At 39.6% G+C, this 20214-nt stretch overlaps 1 protein-coding gene across 9 annotated transcripts in view; it reads left to right on the top strand.

Annotated features, from left to right (window-relative positions):
• PHACTR4 (phosphatase and actin regulator 4) overlaps nucleotides 1–20214 on the top strand; it is a 101364-nt gene that overhangs the window by 49718 nt on the left and 31432 nt on the right. The window contains exon 1 of one of the 9 annotated variants that reach the window (XM_086716190.1): nucleotides 629–690. The exons of 7 other annotated variants lie outside the window; for them this stretch is intronic. Coding sequence is in view for 1 of the 2 variants with exons in the window: in XM_086716184.1 (XP_086572310.1) it covers nucleotides 8236–8281 (46 nt within the window). In the remaining variant the exon portion in view is untranslated. Of the gene's footprint in view, nucleotides 1–628; nucleotides 691–7351; nucleotides 8282–20214 lie in introns of those variants that run through there. One more of the 9 variants, XM_086716184.1, reaches the window with a different exon arrangement.

A 20214-nucleotide genomic window follows, 5' to 3' on the forward strand; every position in this document is an offset into this window, starting at 1 on the left:
GTTTAAGTGTCCAACTTCGGCTCAGGTCATGATCTCACAGTTCATGAATTTGAGCCCTTCATTGGGCTCTCTTCTGTTAGGGCAGAGCCTGCTTTGGATCCTCTGTCTCCCTCTCCCTCTGTCTGTCTGCCTGTCCGTCTCTCTCTCTCTCTCAAAAATAAATAAGCCTTAAAAAATAATTCAAGTCGGGGCACCTGGGTGGTTCAGTCAGTTGAGCGTCCGACCTCGGCTCAGGTCATGATCTCACAGCTTGTGGGTTTGAGCCCCACATTGGGCTCTGTGCTGACAGCTCAGAGCCTGGAGCCTTCTTCGGATTCTGTGTCCCTCTCTCGCTCTGCCCCTCACCCGCTCATGCTCTGTCTCTCTCTCTCTCTCTTAAGAATAAAATAAAACATTAAAATATAATAATAATAATAATAATAATAATAATAATTCAAGTCAATCCTCTCAAACCTTGCTGCTTTATCAACTAAGTTTATTTGATATTTTAAATGCCTTGTTGTCATTTCAACATTCTTCGCAGCATCTTCACCAGGAGGAGATTCCATCTCAAGAAACCACTCTCCTTGCTCATCTATAAGAAGCAACTCCTCATCTGTTCGAGTGTATCATAGGATCACAGCCATTCACTCCCATCTTCAGGCTCCACTTCTCGTTCTAGTTCTCTTGCTGTCTCCACCCCATCTGCAGGTACTTCTTCCATTGAAGTCTTGAACATCCCCCCACACACACAGTCATCCATGTGGGAATCAACTTCTTCCAGACACCCATAAATGTTGATATTTTGACCTCTCCTCGTGAATCACAAGTGTTCTTAATGGCATGCAGTTTGGTGGATCCTTTACTTTCCTGAAGATTTTCAATTTACTTTGCCCAGATCCATCAGAGGAATTGCAATCTATGACAGTTACAGCTGTGCAAAATTAATTCCTTAAATAATAAGACTTGAAGGTCAAAATCACCCCTTGAGGGGTGCCTGGATGGCTCAGTCAATTAAGTGTCTGACTCTTGATTTCAATCTCACAGTTCATGAGTTTGAGCCCTGCATCAGGCTCTGTATCACCAGTGCAGATTCTCAAGAGACTCTTGGGATTCTCTCTCTCTGCCCCTCCCCTGCTCTCTCTTGCTCTCTCTCAAAATAATAAATAAACTTACAAAAAATTACTCCTTGATCCATGGAATGGCTATTGTGTTAGCAGGCGTGAAAACAAAATTAATCTCACTGTACATCTCCATCTGAGCTCTTGGGTGACCAGGTGCATTGTCACTGAGCAGTAGGAATCTTTCTTTCTGGGCAGTAGGTCTCAAGAGTGGCTTAAAAAATTTAGTAAACCATGTTATAAACCGATGTGCTGTCATCTGTTCCATTTATAGAGTACAGGCAGAGTAGATTTAGCATAGTCCTTAAAGGCCCTAGGATTTTTGGTATGGTCAGTGAGCATTGGCTTCTACTTAAAGTCACCATCTCTATTAGCCCTTGACAAGAGAGTCAGCCTGTCCTTTGAAGTTTTGAAGCCAGCATTGATTTTTTCCTCTCTAACTATGAAATTCCTAGATGGAATCTTCTATTTTAAAGCTGTTTTCATCTACATTGAAAACCTGTTGTTTAGTTGTAGGTACCTTCATAAATTATCTTGGCTAGATCTTCTGGAGAACTTGTTGCAGCCTCCACATTGCCATGTGCTGTTTCACCTTGCATTTTTATGGAGATAGCGTCTTTCCTTAAACCTCACGAACTGAACTCTCTTAGCTTCAGACTTTTCTTCTGCAGTTTCCTCCCCTCTCTCAGCCTTCACACAATTGAAGAGAGTTAGGGCCTTGCTCTGGATTAGGTTTGGCTTAAGGGAGTGTTGGGGCTAGTTTGATCTTCTCTCTCGACTACTCAAACTTTCTCCATATCAGCAATAAGGCTATTTCACTTTCTTATCATTCATGTGTTCACTGGAGTAGCACTTTTAATTTCTTTCAAGAACCTTTCCTTTGCATTCACAGCTTGGCTAACTGGACCAAGAGGCCTATCTTCTGGCCATCTTGGCTTTCCACATGCCTTCATCACTAAACTTAATAATTTCTAGCTTTTGATTTAAAGCTGTGACTGTTCCTTTCACTTGAACACTTAGAGGCCATTATAGAGTTATTAATGGACCTCATCTCCATATTGTTCTGTGTCAGGGACTAGCTAAGCTTGAGGAGAGGGAGAGAGATAGAGGAATAGCTAGTCAGTGGAGCAGTCAGAACACACACATCTATCGATTAAGTTCACAGTCTCATGTGGGCCTGGTTCATGGTTCCCCAAAACATTTACAATAGTAAAATCAAAGATCGCCGATCACGGATCACTATAACAAATATTATAATAGTGAAAAGTTTGAAATATTGCAAGAATTACTGAAATGTGACAAACAGACACAAAGTGAGCAAATGCTATTGGAAAACTAGTGACAGTAGACTTGCTTGACACAGGATTGTCTCAGACCTTCAATTTGTTAAAAATGCAGTATCTGTGAAGCACAATAATATGATGTCTAAGTGAGGAAGATGACAGAGAAAGTTAATTGAGGAATTTCTTTACTTCAAGTCTTTTTATGTTATCTTCCCAATGAGGCCCTTCTCACACAATTTGTAATTTAGCGCTCTCTCTCTCAGCCCACCCTGTTCCCTTTCCTGAATAATTTTTCTCTACGGTACTTATCAACATCTAACGTACTAGAAAGAAGGCATGAGGTTTTTCCGCACTGTATTCACTACCATGTCCCCAACACCTGGGACAATACCTGATACTTCAGAGGTGCTCAGGAAATAATTGTGGTATGAATATATAAGGCTTGTGGTTTCCCAATAATAATAATCCAATTCATTAAGTGAGTATTTTGCAATATATGGCAAGCACTGAGCTAGATTCATTATATAAAGTACACTATGGCCACTGCTCTTTTCCATAATAAAACACTTTTTGGAGGCATTATTTGAAAGAGAACATTGAATTGGTTAAGTCATTGGTTTGATTCTGCTATAGAATTTCAGAACCAAAAGGGAGCTTGGCAATAATTTGATTCAGCCATCTGATGTCACATAGTTGCCTGAAGTTCCATCAGTGTCATTGATAACCTCTTCTCACCTCCCTCTTTCCCTTGTCCTCACAACCTGTGAATCTTTTGGCTCAGCTGTTTTTCCCATGCTTTCTCATCTCCATTCAGCTAACTCTCATTTCCAGCTGGGCCTACCTTTCCCACTGCCTCTACTGCATTCTAAGTGACTCTGTAAATCCTTAACCCAGCCCTGGAAAAACCCTTCCATCTTTCTTACCTGAAACTTTCCTGTTTAATATCATTTCTTACAACTCTCTCCTCAGTTCTAGAAGCATGTCCTGATCCTGTGGGCATCCTTAAGAACTTATTGTCTTCAAAATGGGCAAAAGACATGAACAGACACTTTTCCAAAAAGACATCCAGATGGCTAACAGACACATGAAAAAATGCTCATCACTCATCATCAGGGAAGAACAAATTAAAACCACAATGAGATACAACCTCACACCAGTCAGAATGGCTAAAATGAACAACTCAGGCAAAAACAGATGTCGGCAAGGATGTGGAAAAAGAGGATCTCTTTTGCACTGCTGGTGGGAATGCAAGCTGGTGTAGCCACTCTGGAAGACAGTATGGAGGTTCCTCAAAAAGTTAAAAATAGAACTACCCTATGACCCAGGAATTGTACTACTAGGCATTTATCCAGGCGATAGAGGTGTGCTGTTTCAAAGGGACACATGCACCCCCGTGTTTCTAGATGCACTATCAACAATAGCCAAAGTATGGAAAGAGCCCAAATGTTCATTGACAGATGAATGGATAAAGAAGATGTGGTGTGTGTGTGTGTGTGTGCATGCGCGCACGTGTGTGTACACACACACACACACATATATATACATACATACATACATACAATGGAGTATTACTTGGCCATCAAAAAGAATGAAATCTTGCCATTTGCAGCTACGTGGATGGAACTTAGGGGGTATTATGCTAAGTGAAATTAGCCAGTCAGAGAAAGACAAATATCATATGACTTCACTCATATGTGGAATTTAAGATACAAAACAGGTGAACATAAGGGAAGGGAAGCAAAAATAATACGAAACAAGGAGGAGGACAAAACATAAGAGACTCTTAAATAGAACAAACTGAGGGTTGCTGGAGGGGGTGTGGTTGGGGGGATGGGCTAAATGGGGAAGGGGTATTAAGGAAGACACTTGTTGGGATGAGCACTGGGTGTTGTACACAGGGTATGAATCACTGAAATCTACTACTGAAATCATTATTGCACTATATGCTAACTAACTTGGGTGTAAATTAAAAAATAAAATTTAAAAAAAAGAACTTATGGTCTTCAAAACACAAACTGGAAGAAAAAGCAAAAAGGCAGAATGTGTGTAACACCAGTTTTTTAGCCTGAGGTCTTTCATTCCATGGAGCTGAAAGCAGTCCGGCAGTGTAACTTCAGTTTCTTCCTCCCATTAACATAGGCCAGCATATTGCAGGCTTGTAAACATGCATTACTTCATGCCTGCCATACATATAGCCTCAGTGACAGAAAAGCATTATCAGAACATCCCCAGTTTTTCCTAAAGAACAGTGGTGTTTAAATTTAAACGTTGGGGGGGGTGGTCATTTATATAAAGAATCTAGGTGGGGCTAGAGGGTGCCAGATATTTTAAGCAACTTCAACCATCATGCTCTTTAAAAATTCTCTTAATCCTCACAACTCTGTGAGTAATTCTCTCCATTTTGCAGGTGTGGAAACTGAGGCTCATGTAAGTTAAAAGTAACTTGTTCAGAGTTGCCTAATCAGTAAACGGGAAAGCTGAAATTTTATGTAGGGCCTCTGTTCCAGGCCTCCAGGGCCTCTGCTCTCTTCCATTGGCAACCCATGTTGCCTTCTGGAAGTTGGGGTAGCAGGGAATAAGAATTACAGTATTTGATGTAGCATAGGAAGCAGGTACGTTTGCTTTTGCATCTAACAAACCAGCCACAGAAAGAAACCAATGCCAAGGCACCTGAATGGTTCATTCAGTTGAGTGTCTGACTCTTGATTTCGGCTCAGGTCATGATCTCACGGTTCATAAGCTCCAGCTGCACGTCAGGCTCTGCTCTATGAGCATGGAAAGCCTGCTTGGGATTCTTTCTCTCTCCCTCCCTCTCTCTGCCTTTCCCACCCCCCCACTTGTGCACTCTCTTCTCTCTCTTTCTCAGAGTACATAAATAAACTTTAAATTTGCCAGGTGGTAAACAGCAGCTCTACCAGGATCCATAAATCTATCTGTTGTACTCTGGTATGGTCCTATCAACATAAACTAAATTCTCCAGTACTGTTTCTGGGCTGTGAGTGTGTGTGATGTGCCTGGTTTAAACTTATTCACAGTAATCGTTTTGTCTGGGCTGTTCCATCTGCTTACTGTTTTTGTATACCAAACCTGATTGTGTTCAGACTTCCTCCTTGGCCTGCTTCTTCCAATATGCTCCCTGGATTCATGATACAGAAATGTCATCCTCTTCCGTTTCTGACTAACCTCTTTGTAATGACTTTTTTTTGCCATGTACCATTGTCTGGCTACTCCTGACTTGGCCTTTCCTTTCTGGACTTGTTTTCTTTTACTATAGCAACTGTGATAATTATTGCTTGCATTTATTGAGAGTTTTCTGTGTGCCAGGCACATTGCAGAGGGCTCTATTTATGTTCGTGTCATTTAATCCTCACAACTGCCTCGTACTGCTAAGTATGGTTATGCTCATTTTACAGAATGGAAAATCGAGACACAGAGAGGTAAAGGAACTTGCCTAGTGTTAACACCTAGTGATAGATCTGGAATTAAAATTTCAGTTGCCTCCAAAGCACATCCTCTTTTTTATATATAAAATAAAATAATTTTTTTTTAATATGTATTTTTGAGAGAGAGAGACAGAGCATGAGCAGGGGAGGGGCAGAGAGAGAGACACACGCAGAATCCGAAGAAGCAAGAACTGTCACCACGGTATGTGACGTGGGTCTGGGACTCACGGACTGTGAGATCATGACCTGAGCCGAAGCCAGACGCTCAACCGACTGAGCCACCCAGGCACTCCCGAAGCTCATCCTCTTAAACATACGCTGTGTTACATCCATGATGAAGAAGATGATGGTGATGATGATGGTTACTACAATATGTTGAGCACCTACTGGGTGCTGGGCAGCAGGTGCCACCTTTTGCCTCCCATTTTACAGTGTGGAAACTGCTGTTACACATGCTCTGCTTTTAGGCTAATAAGTAAGTGCCAGAGTTTGAAGGTATTGGATATTCTTGCATTAGAGCATTCTTTCAGTATGTTTTTCCTTTTACTCTCTTTCCAATTTTAATGGTCAACGTAATAATGTTTTTCTGACTGCTACCAGTATTAACAATTAAAATGTTGCCTGAGGTTTTCTACACTTTTTTTCTTACCATTGCTTTGGCTTTATCATTTTCTTATTTGTTACCTTTGCTATTTTTTTTTTCCGTATCAAAAGCAGATAAAGGGGATAAAATAACAGGGGGAAAGGAGAAGGTACTAAGGAAAGGTAAAAGGAAATTCCAGATACTAGAAATTCTTCTGTGAGCTCGGTTTGGAATACTAAGATTTAAACTAAAAGCTTTGGGGGTTTGTTGTTGTTGTTGTTGTTTGTTTTGTTTTTCGCAGCCGTCATTTGTTGAAGGAATATTAGGGCTTTGGCACTTACAAACTTGGTGACATAAGTCACAGTATTTGACCTTACTAACCTTAGTTTCCTAATCTGATAATAGGTTAAATAATAGCTCTTCACAATGCATGGTTAGTTGTGGCAATGATTAAATCCAGTAACCAATGTCAACCTCCATAATGTAGTGCTCAGAAGTGTTAGTTTACCATTTTTACCTTCAGGTGTTAATGAAATAATCCAGAGTATGTGGCTAAACACTGCAGCCTTGTGTTAGATATGGCTTTTTGCATTTACCAAATTAAGTGTTAGCATACACAGGTATGTCTGTGGATAAAAATTCATCAATCTGTATCCTTAATATTTAAGTACTTTGACTATATGTGGGTTAGTTATATCATTAAAAAAGAAAAATCAGGGGGCGCCTGGGTGGCGCAGTCGGTTAAGCGTCCGACTTCAGCCAGGTCACGATCTCGCGGTCCGTGAGTTCGAGCCCCGTGTCAGGCTCTGGGCTGATGGCTCAGAGCCTGGAGCCTGTTTCCAATTCTGTGTCTCCCTCTCTCTCTGCCCCTCCCCCGTTCATGCTCTGTCTCTCTCTGTCCCAAAAATAAATAAACGTTGAAAAAAAAAAAAAAGAAAAATCAGTATGCAAGCTGCACCTTCAGTTGGGACATGTGGTTAGCTGATATTTTCATGTATTATATGCAACACAACATGTGGGGTCATTACCTATCATTTTGTCATCCCCAAGGTCATTTAGTGGTTATTGAGCTTGAGCAGGAAGAGAAATACTGTCAAACATTTATTTCAAATTTATTATTTTAGTAAGCAAAATTTTCAGAACTATTTATTTTTAGGGAAGGTATATTCAGTCCTAAACTATTACTCCTAATGTTATTAATTCCCCCTGTGTATAGATCTCATCCTGCTTTGGATCTGCCACTTATAGGTAGGAAATACTACAGTTTTAGAGCAAGCCATGAAATGTGAGAACAGTTGGTACTTTTGAGGCAAGCCTGTCTTGAAGACATATCTTTGAGTCTACCTCCTTTCCCATCAGTGTGTAATGCACAACCTTGACATTTTGTGCATGATTACATCTTCAAGTTCTACTCTGGAGTAGGCTCCCAATCTTCTATAGCTGTGAATCTGGAGAGTTATAAAAAAGCTCAACGGCAGGAGAAGTAGGTGTGGCCTTTCGGGGCGGGCCACACAGCAGCCCAAATGTAGTTGGCAGTCTCCTCCCCTTCCTGCACTTGAGCTCTTCACAGTGTGCGCTCTGGAATGACAGGCATTCCTGTGTGAAGAGAGCCAGCGTGAAGACATATTTGTAAGAACCACAAGTGCCCAGGCTGGGATACAGGGAACAGAAACTCCAGCAAATTAACTCACCTCATGCTTTTTCCCGACGTTTGGCAGTGACACTGAGAGAGGAGTGCATGTCTCTTCTTTATGTGGATTTGTCTTTTTAAGTTTTCTTTGGTCCGGGACAGTTTGTTGTCGTGAGACACATCAGACAATTTAATCATGGGGCAAGCTGACGTCTCCAGACCGGTAAATCCAGATGCAATTGGTGAGTAATAGAAGGCAAAGAAATTTTGACAGAGGCAAGGCAGATGAAGATGTGAAATTGAATATTTTATAGGGAGTTGACCAGGAGGATTTTGTTGTTTATAACTTTAGGATGTGTACAACTTTGTGAAGAATGAATGAAACGTTGTAAGTTGTTTTTCATTCAGTTATATTAATTTGCCACTCATAGTTTTGTTTTACTTGAGCCCTTCGGAGTTTTTTTTTATATAATAGTGTAGGGAAACTATCTATTAATTTCTTGCCCTTGCAGAAGAGAAGTGCTACAGGAACTCATATTTAGAATTCAATGTTTTACTAGCATGTTGCAGGACTTGGTATGTATATGGTATGGAGGTAGCACAGCTGATTTCTATAAATGGGACTTTTTTCAAGAATTGACATAATTTCTTAGACTCAGTTATATATACATCCTCCAGATAAGCCTCAGGCTTTTCCCATTGTGCTGGTGTTTCCATTTCTCGTAAGGCAGTTCTTTGATATAAACATTTCTCAAGTCAGTGCTTTATATTTGAAGTGTTTTTGTCTCAGAGATAGCTAGAGAGCAAGCTGGTAATTACAAGTGTAGCTTAGAGTTTCAAGGCTTGTAAGTGAAGTGGAAGTCCATTGTCACTGAAGACTCATTTTCCCAACCGTGTGGAGTTTTGTATAAGATGAAGATGGAAAGGTGGGAAAAATAGTTTTAAGTGGGCATTTGTTAAAGGGTTGAAAATGTAAGCAAAGTGGGGGAAAGCCTATGAATCATTTCTTGATATTACACTCTTAAAAAAATGATTTATACCTTCTCTTTGATTTAGGAAGTAGCAGAAAACATGTTCAGTCCTAGGCTGCTCTTTTTTCAGAAATGAAAAATGTTGATGACTTTAAAGAAAATATTTAAAGTGTGGGAACACAGGTAACATTCCCAAATATCTCGTGATTTAATATTATTTAGTTTCTAAAAGTGTGTTTCCCCCCTGAGATCTTGCCAGATGAAGTTCCTACAAAGTATTTTTCATGTTTTACTGAAACTGAAGCACATGGATCACAAAGTGAATCACAGAGCAACAGATTTTTAGGACCAAAGTCAGGACTTGATTCACTTCACCTTGATCATGAGCAATTTTTAAAACTTTCTTTTGGGGCGCCTGGGTGGCGCAGTCGGTTAAGCGTCCGACTTCAGCCAGGTCACGATCTCGCGGTCCGTGAGGTCGAGCCCCGCGTCAGGCTCTGGGCTGATGGCTCGGAGCCTGGAGCCTGTTTCCGATTCTGTGTCTCCCTTTCTCTCTGCCCCTCCCCCGTTCATGCTCTGTCTCTTTCTGTCCCAAAAATAAATTAAAAAAAAACGTTAAAAAAAAAAAAAACTTTCTTTTATTTTTAGTGAAATTTTTCATAAATAGAAAAAAGCACAGACAAAAAATACACAAAAATATAAAGGATCCTTTGGGCCACTGCCCAGCTTAAGAAATGAAATTAAAAAGGGGCGCCTGGGTGGCGCAGTCGGTTGAGCGTCCGACTTCAGCCAGGTCACGATCTCGCGGTCCGTGAGTTCGAGCCCCGCGTCAGGCTCTGGGCTGATGGCTCAGAGCCTGGAGCCTGTTTCCGATTCTGTGTCTCCCTCTATCTCTGCCCCTCGCCCGTTCATGCTCTGTCTCTCTCTGTCCCAAAAATAAATAAATGTTGGAAAAAAAAGAAAAAAAAAATTAAAAAAAAAAAAAAAAGAAATGAAATTAAAAACAGAGATATCCCGCTCCACCCCTCTCTCTATGCCCATGCCCGCATTCCCTTGTGATGACATTTTGTTTCTTTGGTCCCAGAGGTAACCACTCTCCTGAAATTGATAAATTCACTTTTGGGTCACTAACTTCTCCTGTAGTTCTTCATTAATAAGGATAAGGATCTAAACAATGCTAGGCATTTATCTATGAGATGGAAATGAATGGTATTTGAAAACCAAGAAATAGGCAAAGAGATATAAATTACTGATAGGATATAACTTACTTAGGAAGAATGCCCATCTAACATCTATATACAAAAATATTTCATCTAAGTAGATAAAGTTTGATATTTTTGTTTGATAAAAAGTGAGCCTCAAATTCATCAATTTTTCTGTCTACCAATAGTCCTAAAAGCAGAACTAGAAATCACTCAGGTACCTAAGATTTTTATATTCTCTCTAGATTTTTTTTTTTTTTTTTTTTTTTAAGAGAGTGAGCACAAGCAGGGCAGAGGGACAGAGGAAGAGAGAATCTCAAGCAGAGATCATGGGATCATGACCTGAGCTGAAATCAAGAGTCAGGTGTTCAACCAACTAAGCCACTCAGGTGCCCCTGTTCTCTCTAGATTTAATTTTTGGGTTTTATTTTCTATTTCCTAGATAATTCATAGGTGGCTGTAAGCTATTTTAATGGAGACTATAGTATATTTCTTATAATTCAGGATTTATTCTATTTGAGTAAATCAGGGCCAGGTCATGAAGGGTCAACATTGACACCTTTGAGAACTACGCCATTGCTTTATTTTATTTTATTTTATTTTATTTTATTTTATTTTATTTTTTAAGAATTCTTTTTTTTCAGATTTATTTTATTTATTTAAAAATTTTTAAGTTTATTTGTTTATTTTGCAAGAGAGAGAAAGAGCACAAGCAGGGGAGAGGCAGAGAGAAGGAGAGGCAGAATCCCAAGCAAGCTCCGTGCCATCAGCACAGAGCCCAATGTGGGACTCAAACTCCCAAACTGTGAGCTGAGATCAAGAGTCGGATGCTTAACTGACTGCGCCCCTTTTATTTATTTATTTTTTTAATGTTTATTTTTTAGAGAAAGCACGAGGGGCAGGTGCAGAGAGAGAGAGAAAGAGACAGACAGAGGATCTAAAGTGGGCTCTGCGCTGACAGCAGAGAGACCGACATGGGGCTGGAACTCATGAACTGCAAGATCATGATCTGAGCCAACATCAGACAATCAACTGACCACCCAGACGCCCCAAGATTTCTTTTATTAAATTTATTTTTTTGCACTTTTTTAAAAAGTTTATTTATTTATTTTGAGAGAGACAGAGACAGTGCAAGTGAGGTAGGGGCAGAGAGAAGAGGAGACAGAGAATCCGAAGCAGGGTCCACACTGCCAGAGATCACAAAACTGCAAGATCATGACCTAAGCCAAAATCAAGAGTCAGACGCTTAACCAACTGAGCCACATTGGCACCCCAAGATTTTTTATTATTGTTTTTTTAATATTTATTGACTTTTGAGAGAGAGAGACAGAGCATGAGCGGGGTGGGGGGTTGGGGGAGGTGTGGGGAGCAGTGAGAAAGAGGGAGACGCAGAATCTGAAGCAGGCTCCATGCTCTGAGCTGTCAGCACAGGGCCCGATGCAGGGCTCAAACTCACAAACTGTGAGATCATGACCTGAGCTGAAGTCAGACGCTTAACCAACTGAGCCACCTAGGTGCCCCTAGATTTATTTTATTTTTAGAGAGAGAGTGCACGCATGAGCAAGAGAGTGGGGCAGAGATACAGAGAGAGAGAGAGAATTTTATTTTTTATTTTTGAAAGAGCAAAAATCTTAGGCAGGCTCCATGCTCAGCACGGAGCCGGAGGCAGGGCTTGATCTCATGACCATGGGATCATGACCTGAGCCAAAATCAAGAGTTGAATGCTCAAGCCACCTGGACACCCCACTATATCTTAGCTTTAAAAGCTTTTACCAAACATAACTGTTTCTTCATGAAATTTAAGACGCATTTCAGTGGATGAGTGTGTGGAAAGTCTTATCAGATTCTTTGGAAGGATAAATGTACAAAGTAAATTAAGATTTAAATCATTTGTTTACAGTTCTAGGCCTATAATATAGTAATTCGTTTTAAGCTTTAAAATTGATGGTATTGGGGCACCTGGCTGGCTCAGTTGGTAGAGTAGGCAACTCTTGATCTTGGGGTCATGAGTTCGAGCCCCATGTTGGGGGTAGAGTTTACTTAAAAAAATTAATAAAACTGATGGTTCTAAGTTTAGCAAGCTAAGTGAGACAAAATTAATTACTGGGTATATTGAATATATTTCTTATTATTTAAGGTACTGTAAATGTTTTAGTGGATGCTGATAGATATAAATCATGTCTATGCCCTTGAGAAGTTTACTTTCTAGCTGAGAATTTAAATATTAAAAGAAAAAATCCAAGATATTTATAAATTTAAGATAATATATATTCTTAGGGCATCTGGCTAGCTCAGTCAGTGGGACATGCAACTCTTGATCTTTGGGTTGTTGATTTGAGCCCCATGTTGGGTATAGAGATTACTTAAAAATAAAATCTTTAAATAAAAACAAAACAAAAAAACAGATAAGATGTATTTCTTTCTTAGTTGACCATAGCTTATGTTGGATGTCCAGAGCTGTTAATTAAGAAGAGTCTGCTTTCAAATAAATAACCTTTGCATGGGGAATCATATGCACGTAGATAAGGTGTTATGCCAGTATCCATCTAGAGTTTTACCATAGGACCTCTCTAACAATTGGTGAGTTAATCAATTATTTAAATCCAGAGTAGGAGTTTATGCTGTAGTGTCCATTCAGGGGAATAAGCAATTATCCTCAGTAGTTCGTATAAAATTTTTTTTCCTCAAGTGAAATATGTCCATAGGAGAAGCCTGTATATTTACTCAGAGAAAATGTTCAAGTAGTAATACTTTGTAGTTCTTGATCAACATAAAAGCTCTTTCTGTCTTCACTAAAATCCTTTACTGTGTATCAGATTAAAGCAGCCAGCTAATTATTAGCACATGTCCTTAAATTAGGCACAAGACCAAATAATTTTATTTTTTTTTCAATATATGAAGTTTATTGTCAAATTGGTTTCCATACAACACCCAATGATCATCCCAAAAGGTGCCCTCCTCAATACCCATCACCCACCCTCCCCTCCCTCCCACACCCATCAACCCTCAGTTTGTTCACAGTTTTTAAGAGTCTCTTATGCTTTGGCTCTCTTCCACTCTAACCTCTTTTTTTTTTTTTTCTTCTTTTTCCTTTTTTTTTTCCTTCCCCTCCCCCATGGGTTTCTGTTAAGTTTCTCAGGATCCACATAAGAGTGAAACCATATGGTATCTGTCTTTCTCTGTATGGCTTATTTCACTTAGCATAACACTCTCCAGTTCCATCCATGTTGCTACAAAGGGCCATATTTCATTCTTTCTCATTGCCACGTAGTACTCCATTGTGTGTATAAACCACAATTTTTTAATCCATTCATCAGTTGATGGACATTTAGGCTCTTTCCATAATTTGGCTATTGTTGAGAGTGCTGCTATAAACATTGGGATACAAGTGCCCCCATGCATCAGTACTCCTGTATCCCTTGGGTAAGGGACCAAATAATTTTAATAAACTGTACTCTACCATTTAGTCTGGAATTTTCTTTCTCTCTGCCTTTCTATTCTCTTATCTCTAGGTTTGTGTTTTTGTTTTTTCCTTTTTGACCCTTCATATATTTTTCATTCAAAAATTAGCCTCTTTTTTTTTAACTTTTACATAGGAATATATTGCTTTAAAAGGTACCGTATTATAATATTTTCCTCTTTCCTACATTCGTTTTCCATCACCTTTTGATTCATTTTGCTCTAAAATTCATAGTTACGGGTTCTCAAGCCCATGATGATGGAGTAATTTGGGGCAAGGTGATTTAGAAATATAGGGTAAAATCAGTAAGGAGAATGTTGGATGGATAAAATTTAATGTAGGTATATAACAATATTAACATAGGAATAAATAATAGATGGGTTAATTAAGAATAAACTACTTCGTAACCCTTTGAAGAAAAACTTGGCATTATTTGGTCATGAGAGTTATCAGAGACATTTTTTCATACTTACCGAGGTGTAACAATAAATGGTTTCCTCCGGGAAAGAAGGAACAGGCACACTTTCCACATGTAGTCAGGAACAAGGAGGAAGCAGTAGAATAGGAGTCTGACATGGACTCCTTATAATAGGGTTTTCTGTTATCGAATGTGACCTGCCAACCACAAATTATTGACCCTTCTCTCTGCTCCAGTGGATTTTCTCAACAGCCCCTTTTTCTCCCTGCAGGAAAACTTGGGAAAGTTTAAGCCTTTTTTCCATGAGAGAATCTATATTTTCTGGCACCTCACTATAAAACCTTCCTCTCAACTTGGAATTTTTATCAAAAAGTATACACATTTTGATTCAGTCATGGCCAGAAAACTATTTTACCAGAGTTGGAATCCCAGACCTAACTGTACCTGCAGGTGCAGAGAGAGACTTTCTCCCTATCTTCTCCAGTGCTTTGCCCAATTCTATTTCCTGAAGGTCAGAACCTTGCAGTATTTCCAAGGGAAGTTATGGGCCTGCTCTAGACAAAGCCTGCTTTGTTCAGTAGTGGCAGATTTTGCTTTCTGTAATTTTGTTGTAGTTTTCTAAAACAGTTCTTTAAATCCAATAATAATCCTCTTTTAGAAGGCAAAAATGAGTAAGTGCAGTAGTGTAAGTACCATAAATTAATGTTCTCCATTTACAAGGTTTTGATGCTGTTAAAATGCTTGTATAAACACAAGATCTGTTTCAAACTCAATGAGCATTAAAAAAAAAAAAAAAATCCCAGAACTATTAGATTATAAAAATAACTGATCACAATATATGTAAGGCAAGTCATGCAAGTCATGCTTAAACTTAAAAAAGGATAATTAATACTTTTTTTTTTTTTTTTTTTGAGAGATGGTGTAAGTGAATGAGGGGCAGAGAGAGAATCCCACAAGGGGCAGGGAGAAAGAGGGAGGGAGAGAGAAAACTGGGGCTCACTGGAAGCAGGGCTCATGCCCACCTGATGCAGGACTTGAACTCACAAACCGTGAGATCATGGCCTGAGCTAAAGTCAGATGCTTAACTGACTGAGCCACCCAGGCGCCCATAATTGATACTTCTTGATAATGGAGTGTGTATCTTGTTGCATAAAACTATAGATTTTTAAATTGTTGACAAAAAGCTGGTTATTATAAAGGATTTATGGGTAAAATGGGAAAACTTTATACACTTTAAACATTTTAAAACTTAATAAGGGGGGCGCCTGGGTGGCGCAGTCGGTTAAGCGTCCGGCTTCAGCCAGGTCACGATCTCGCGGTCTGTGAGTTTGAGCCCCGCGTCAGGCTCTGGGCTGATGGCTCAGAGCCTGGAGCCTATTTCCGATTCTATGTCTTCCTCTCTCTCTACCCCTCCCCCATTAATGCTCTGTCTCTCTCTGTCCCAAAAATAAATAAACGTTGAAAAAAAAAATTTTTTAAAAAAATAAAACTTAATAAGGTACAAGAAATAGAGGTGGAACTAAGACCCGATAATTTTGTTACTTACTATAAACAAGCCTAATGAAGGGGAGAGGGTAGTGAAGGCTGTATTGAAAACTAAGTTTTCACTGACTCCAGTTGCCTGTGCCTTACTTTACCTTCCAACATGGGTAATTCAGAATTGGTTATAGGGGTGCCTGGGTGGCTCAGTAGGTTGAGCATCAGACTTGATTTTGGCTCAGGTCATGATTTCACGGTACATGAGTTCGAGCCCCTCATTGGGCTCTGCACTGATGGTGCAGAGCTTGCTTGGGATTCTCAGTCTCCCTCTCTCTGCCAGTCTCTCTCTCTCTCTCTCTCTCTCTCTCTCTCTCTCTCTCTCTCAAAAATAAATAAACTTTAAAAAATTTGGTTATAAGTCAGGGGCACCTGAGTGGCTCAGTTGGTAGAGCATCTGACTCTTGATTTAGGCTCAGGTCACGATCCCAGGACCTATGTTGGGCTCCTAAACATGGAACCTGCCTGAGATTCTCTCTGTCTCTCTCAGAACACCTGGGTGGCTCAGTTGGTTAAGTGTCCAACTCTTGATTTCGGCTCCGGTCATGATCTTACAATTTGTGAGATTGAGCCCGACATCGGGCTCTGTGCTGTCAGCACAGAGCCTGCTTGGGATTCTTCCTCTCCCTCTCTCTCTCTGCCCCTCCTCTGCTTGCTCATTCTCTCTCTAAGTAAGTAAATAAACATCTTTTTTTAATTTAAAAAAAGATTCTCTCTCTGACCATTTCACCTGCTAGCGTTCTTGCTCTCTCTCTCTCTTAAAAAAAAAAAAAGAATTGGTTATAAATCAGATTCAGATTTCTGATAACGAACATTATCTTTGACCTATGGCTTTTTGTTTAACCCTGTTTTATCCTTATCTTTAGCAAGTAATGTAGGTGTAATGTATAACTACAGCTAATAGTTAATGAATACTTCATCTGAAGATGAAAAGTGTTAAGTAATTTTTAATAATAATATACATTTGGGGGTACCTGGGTGGCTCAATCAGTTAAGCGTCCAACTCTTGAGTTCAGCCCAGGTAACGATCTCACACTTCGTGAGTTCGAGCCCTGTGTTGGGCTCCATGCTGACAGCGGGGAGCCTGCTTGGAATCCTCTCTTGCTCTCTCTCTCTCTCTCTCTCTCTCTCTCAAAATAAAAAATAAACTTAAAAAAATATTACATGTTTATTAAAAAATCACCCCAGAAATTCATCTGGAACAACTAAACTGGAACTAAAAAACCTGAATTAATATTGATCAGGAAAAATCTGAGGGTTGAAGAAAGAAAGTAATAGAACTCTGCATAATACATGGTATAAGGAACAAGTCTAGGGGTGTCTGGGTGGCTCAGTCATTTGAGCCCAACTCTCAGTTTCTGCTCAGGTCATGATCTCATGGTTTATGAGACTGACCCCTTCATCGGACTCTGTGCAGACAGTGCAGACAACATGAAGCCTGCTTGGGATTCTCTCTCTTTCCCTCTCTCTCTGCCCCTCCCCCCTCAAAATAAATAAATAAACATTTAAAAAAAGGAAGAAGAAGCCTATGAAGTATGACGTGCTACGGCTTGAGTGAGGGAGCAGGTAGTTTAAATACCAGGGCATAGTGTCAGGGTACTCCTGAAACCAGAAATTCCAAACTAATTTGATTGGTTATCTTCTTCTCCCAACCTCCACTACCTCCAAAAAACACCAAGATCTCCAACTCTGACATACTTTCCTAGTGGGCTACATGACTCAAAGAAAAAGGTGTTTTCTTTAGGACACACAATCATAAAACTATAGCCAGCATCCTATACCCAGTGTTCTGGCAAACAAAGGGAAACTACCTTGTTTGGGCTCTCATGGAAAACAGAATGGAACCATAAGGCCATTTTTAATTCCATAACTAGTTTAAACAGAAACAATGGAGTATACAAATGTGACTCCAAGTCTGTATTTCTTAATTTATTTATTTTGAGGGAGAGAGAGAGAGAAAAAGTGCAAGTGGGGGAGGGGCAGAGACAGGAAAGAGTGAGAATCCCAAGCAGGCTCCGCACAGTCGGATGCTTAGCTGACTAAACCACCCAGGCTTTTTTTTAATCATTAAATTTTCATCATTAAAAAATTCTAAAGAGATGATTTCTAGATTCTTGAATATACTTTTTTTGTATGATTTTTTCATCTGTCAGTTTCTCTTTCTATTGCAGTTTTGTAAGCAATGCAATTGAATTTTCTTCCTGTCATAGTAAGAAACCTGAATCACTGAATCCAAGAATGCTACAGAGAGTAGTGGCTTCATTAGATCTGTCAGCTGCAGACATCATGGATTTATGCATACATTCTACACCTGAAAAATTTACATCTGATGAATTTAGGTCATCATTAAATTTGGTCTGTAACTCATTTTGCACAAGGTTTTTTACTCATGGCAAACAGGGGTGGGTGGTATGCTTAAAAGAATATGGGAGTAGGGGCGCCTGGGTGGCTCAGTCGGTTGAGCGTCTGGCTTCGGCTCAGGTCATGATCTCACGGTTTGTGAGTTCGAGCCCTGCGTCGGGCTCTGTGCTGACAGCTCAGAGCCTGGAGCCTGTTTCAGATTCTGTGTCTTCCTGTCTCTCTCTGCTCCTCCCCTGCTCGTGCTCTGTCTCTCTCTCTCTCTCTCTCTCTCTCAAAAATAAATAAACATTTAAAAAAATTGTTTTTAAAAAGAATATGGGAGTAGAAAGTATTGTTTGGGTAATCCAAATCCACTCACTTTAACATGTATTACTGCTCCAAATATCGAGGAAATATATCCTTGAGTAGTTTCAGACTGATTTTCATGTGGGAAATAATGCATTTTTATAGGAACATAGGTTTAGGGAGAATTGTTTTCTTTTGTGTACTTATGTATATGCTGGACTTGATTTTGACTCTAGCCATGATCTCACAGTTTGTGGGATGGAGCCTCACATCTGGCTCCACACTATCAGTGCGGAGCCTACTTGGGATCCTCTGTCTCCCTTTTTCTCTGCCCCTCTGCTCGCTCATGCTCTCTCTCAAAATAAATTTAAAAACATTTAAAAAGCGCATTAAATATAAATGGATTAAACACTCTAAAGGACAACAATTGTCAAACTAGATAGAAAAACAAAATCAAGGCAAAAGTTTCATTAGATTGACACAGGGAATTTCATAATGATAAAAGGGTATTTTAATAGAAAGATATAACTCTAAATTTCTATATATCCAATAACATGGCGTTAAAGTATAGGGGCTCAGGGTGCCTGGGTGGCTCAGTTGGTTACATTACTTTGGCTCAGGTCACAATCTTGCGGTTTGTGGGTTCGAGCCCTGCATCAGGGCTCTTTGCTGACAGCTTGGGGCCTGGAGCATGCTTCAGATTGTGTCTCCCTCTCTCTGCCCATCCCCCATTTGCGCTCTGTCTCTCTGTGTCAAAAATAAACGTTAAAAAAATTAAAATAAATAAAGTATAGGGGCTCCTGGGTGGCTCAGTCATTTGAGTATCCGACTTCAGTTCAGGTCATGATCTCACAGTTTTGTGAGTTCAAGCCCTGCATCGGGCTCTCTGCCCCTCCCCCGCTCTTGCTTTCAAAATAAATAAACATTTAAGAATATAAATAGATAAAAATTTTATAAAACAAGGGCACCTGGCTGGCTCAGTCAGAGGAACATGTGACTCTTAATCTCGGGGTTGTTACTTCTAGCCCCACATTGGGTATAGAGATTACTTAAAAATAAAATCATATTTTTAATTTATTTTTTTTAATTGTTTTTAAATGTTTATCTTAAAGAGACAGTGTGTGAACAGGAGAGGGGAAGAGAGAGAGGGAGACAGAATCCAAAGCAGGCTCAACGCTCCAAGCTGTCAACACAGAGCCTGACAGGGCTCGAACTCACGAACCGTAAGATAATGACCCGAGCCAAAGTTGGATGCTTAACTGACTGAGCCATCCAGGCGCCTCAGAAGTAAAATATTAACATATATGTATATGAAAAAAAAAATTAATAGAACTAGAAAGTGAAAGAGACAAATCCATTTTCCTAAGTAGACATGTTAACATTCCTCTCTCAGTAATTTTTGGAACAAGCTGACAAATCAGAAAGGATATTAATGATTTAGATAACGTGATTAAACAATTTGACTTAATGGCATACATAAAACACTACGCTCAACTGCATAAGCTACCATGTTTCCAAAGTGCACATGGAACACAATATAAATCTGGAAAAAAAAAAAACTGCAAACTTTTTCATTGTTTATTTTTAATTTAAACTATATCTGAAACTAAGACACAAAGGAAAGACCCTTACAGTTCTTCTGTAGGAATACTTATGCTTAAGTAGGAAACACTGAATGATGTTAGGATTTTCTACTTTGTTTTTCTTCAACAAAGAATAGGTTACATACAGAGCAGGTCTGCCTGTCTCTTTGAACATGCATACCATTTCCAGATAATAATCTGGGATTGGGTTTAACAAACCTGGCTGATCATAGGAATCACCTGTGAAGATTTTTTAAAAATAGATTTCTGGGTTCCACCACCTGGAGATTCTGTATTTTGAAAAGGTAACTGGGCTGATACCAAGTATTGAATGGATTTAGAAGTTACTGTAATGATGC

This window comes from Puma concolor, chromosome C1 (assembly GCF_028749965.1).
Source record: "Puma concolor isolate L17-30 chromosome C1, mPumCon1.1.hap2, whole genome shotgun sequence".
Lineage (NCBI taxonomy): Eukaryota > Metazoa > Chordata > Mammalia > Carnivora > Felidae > Puma > Puma concolor.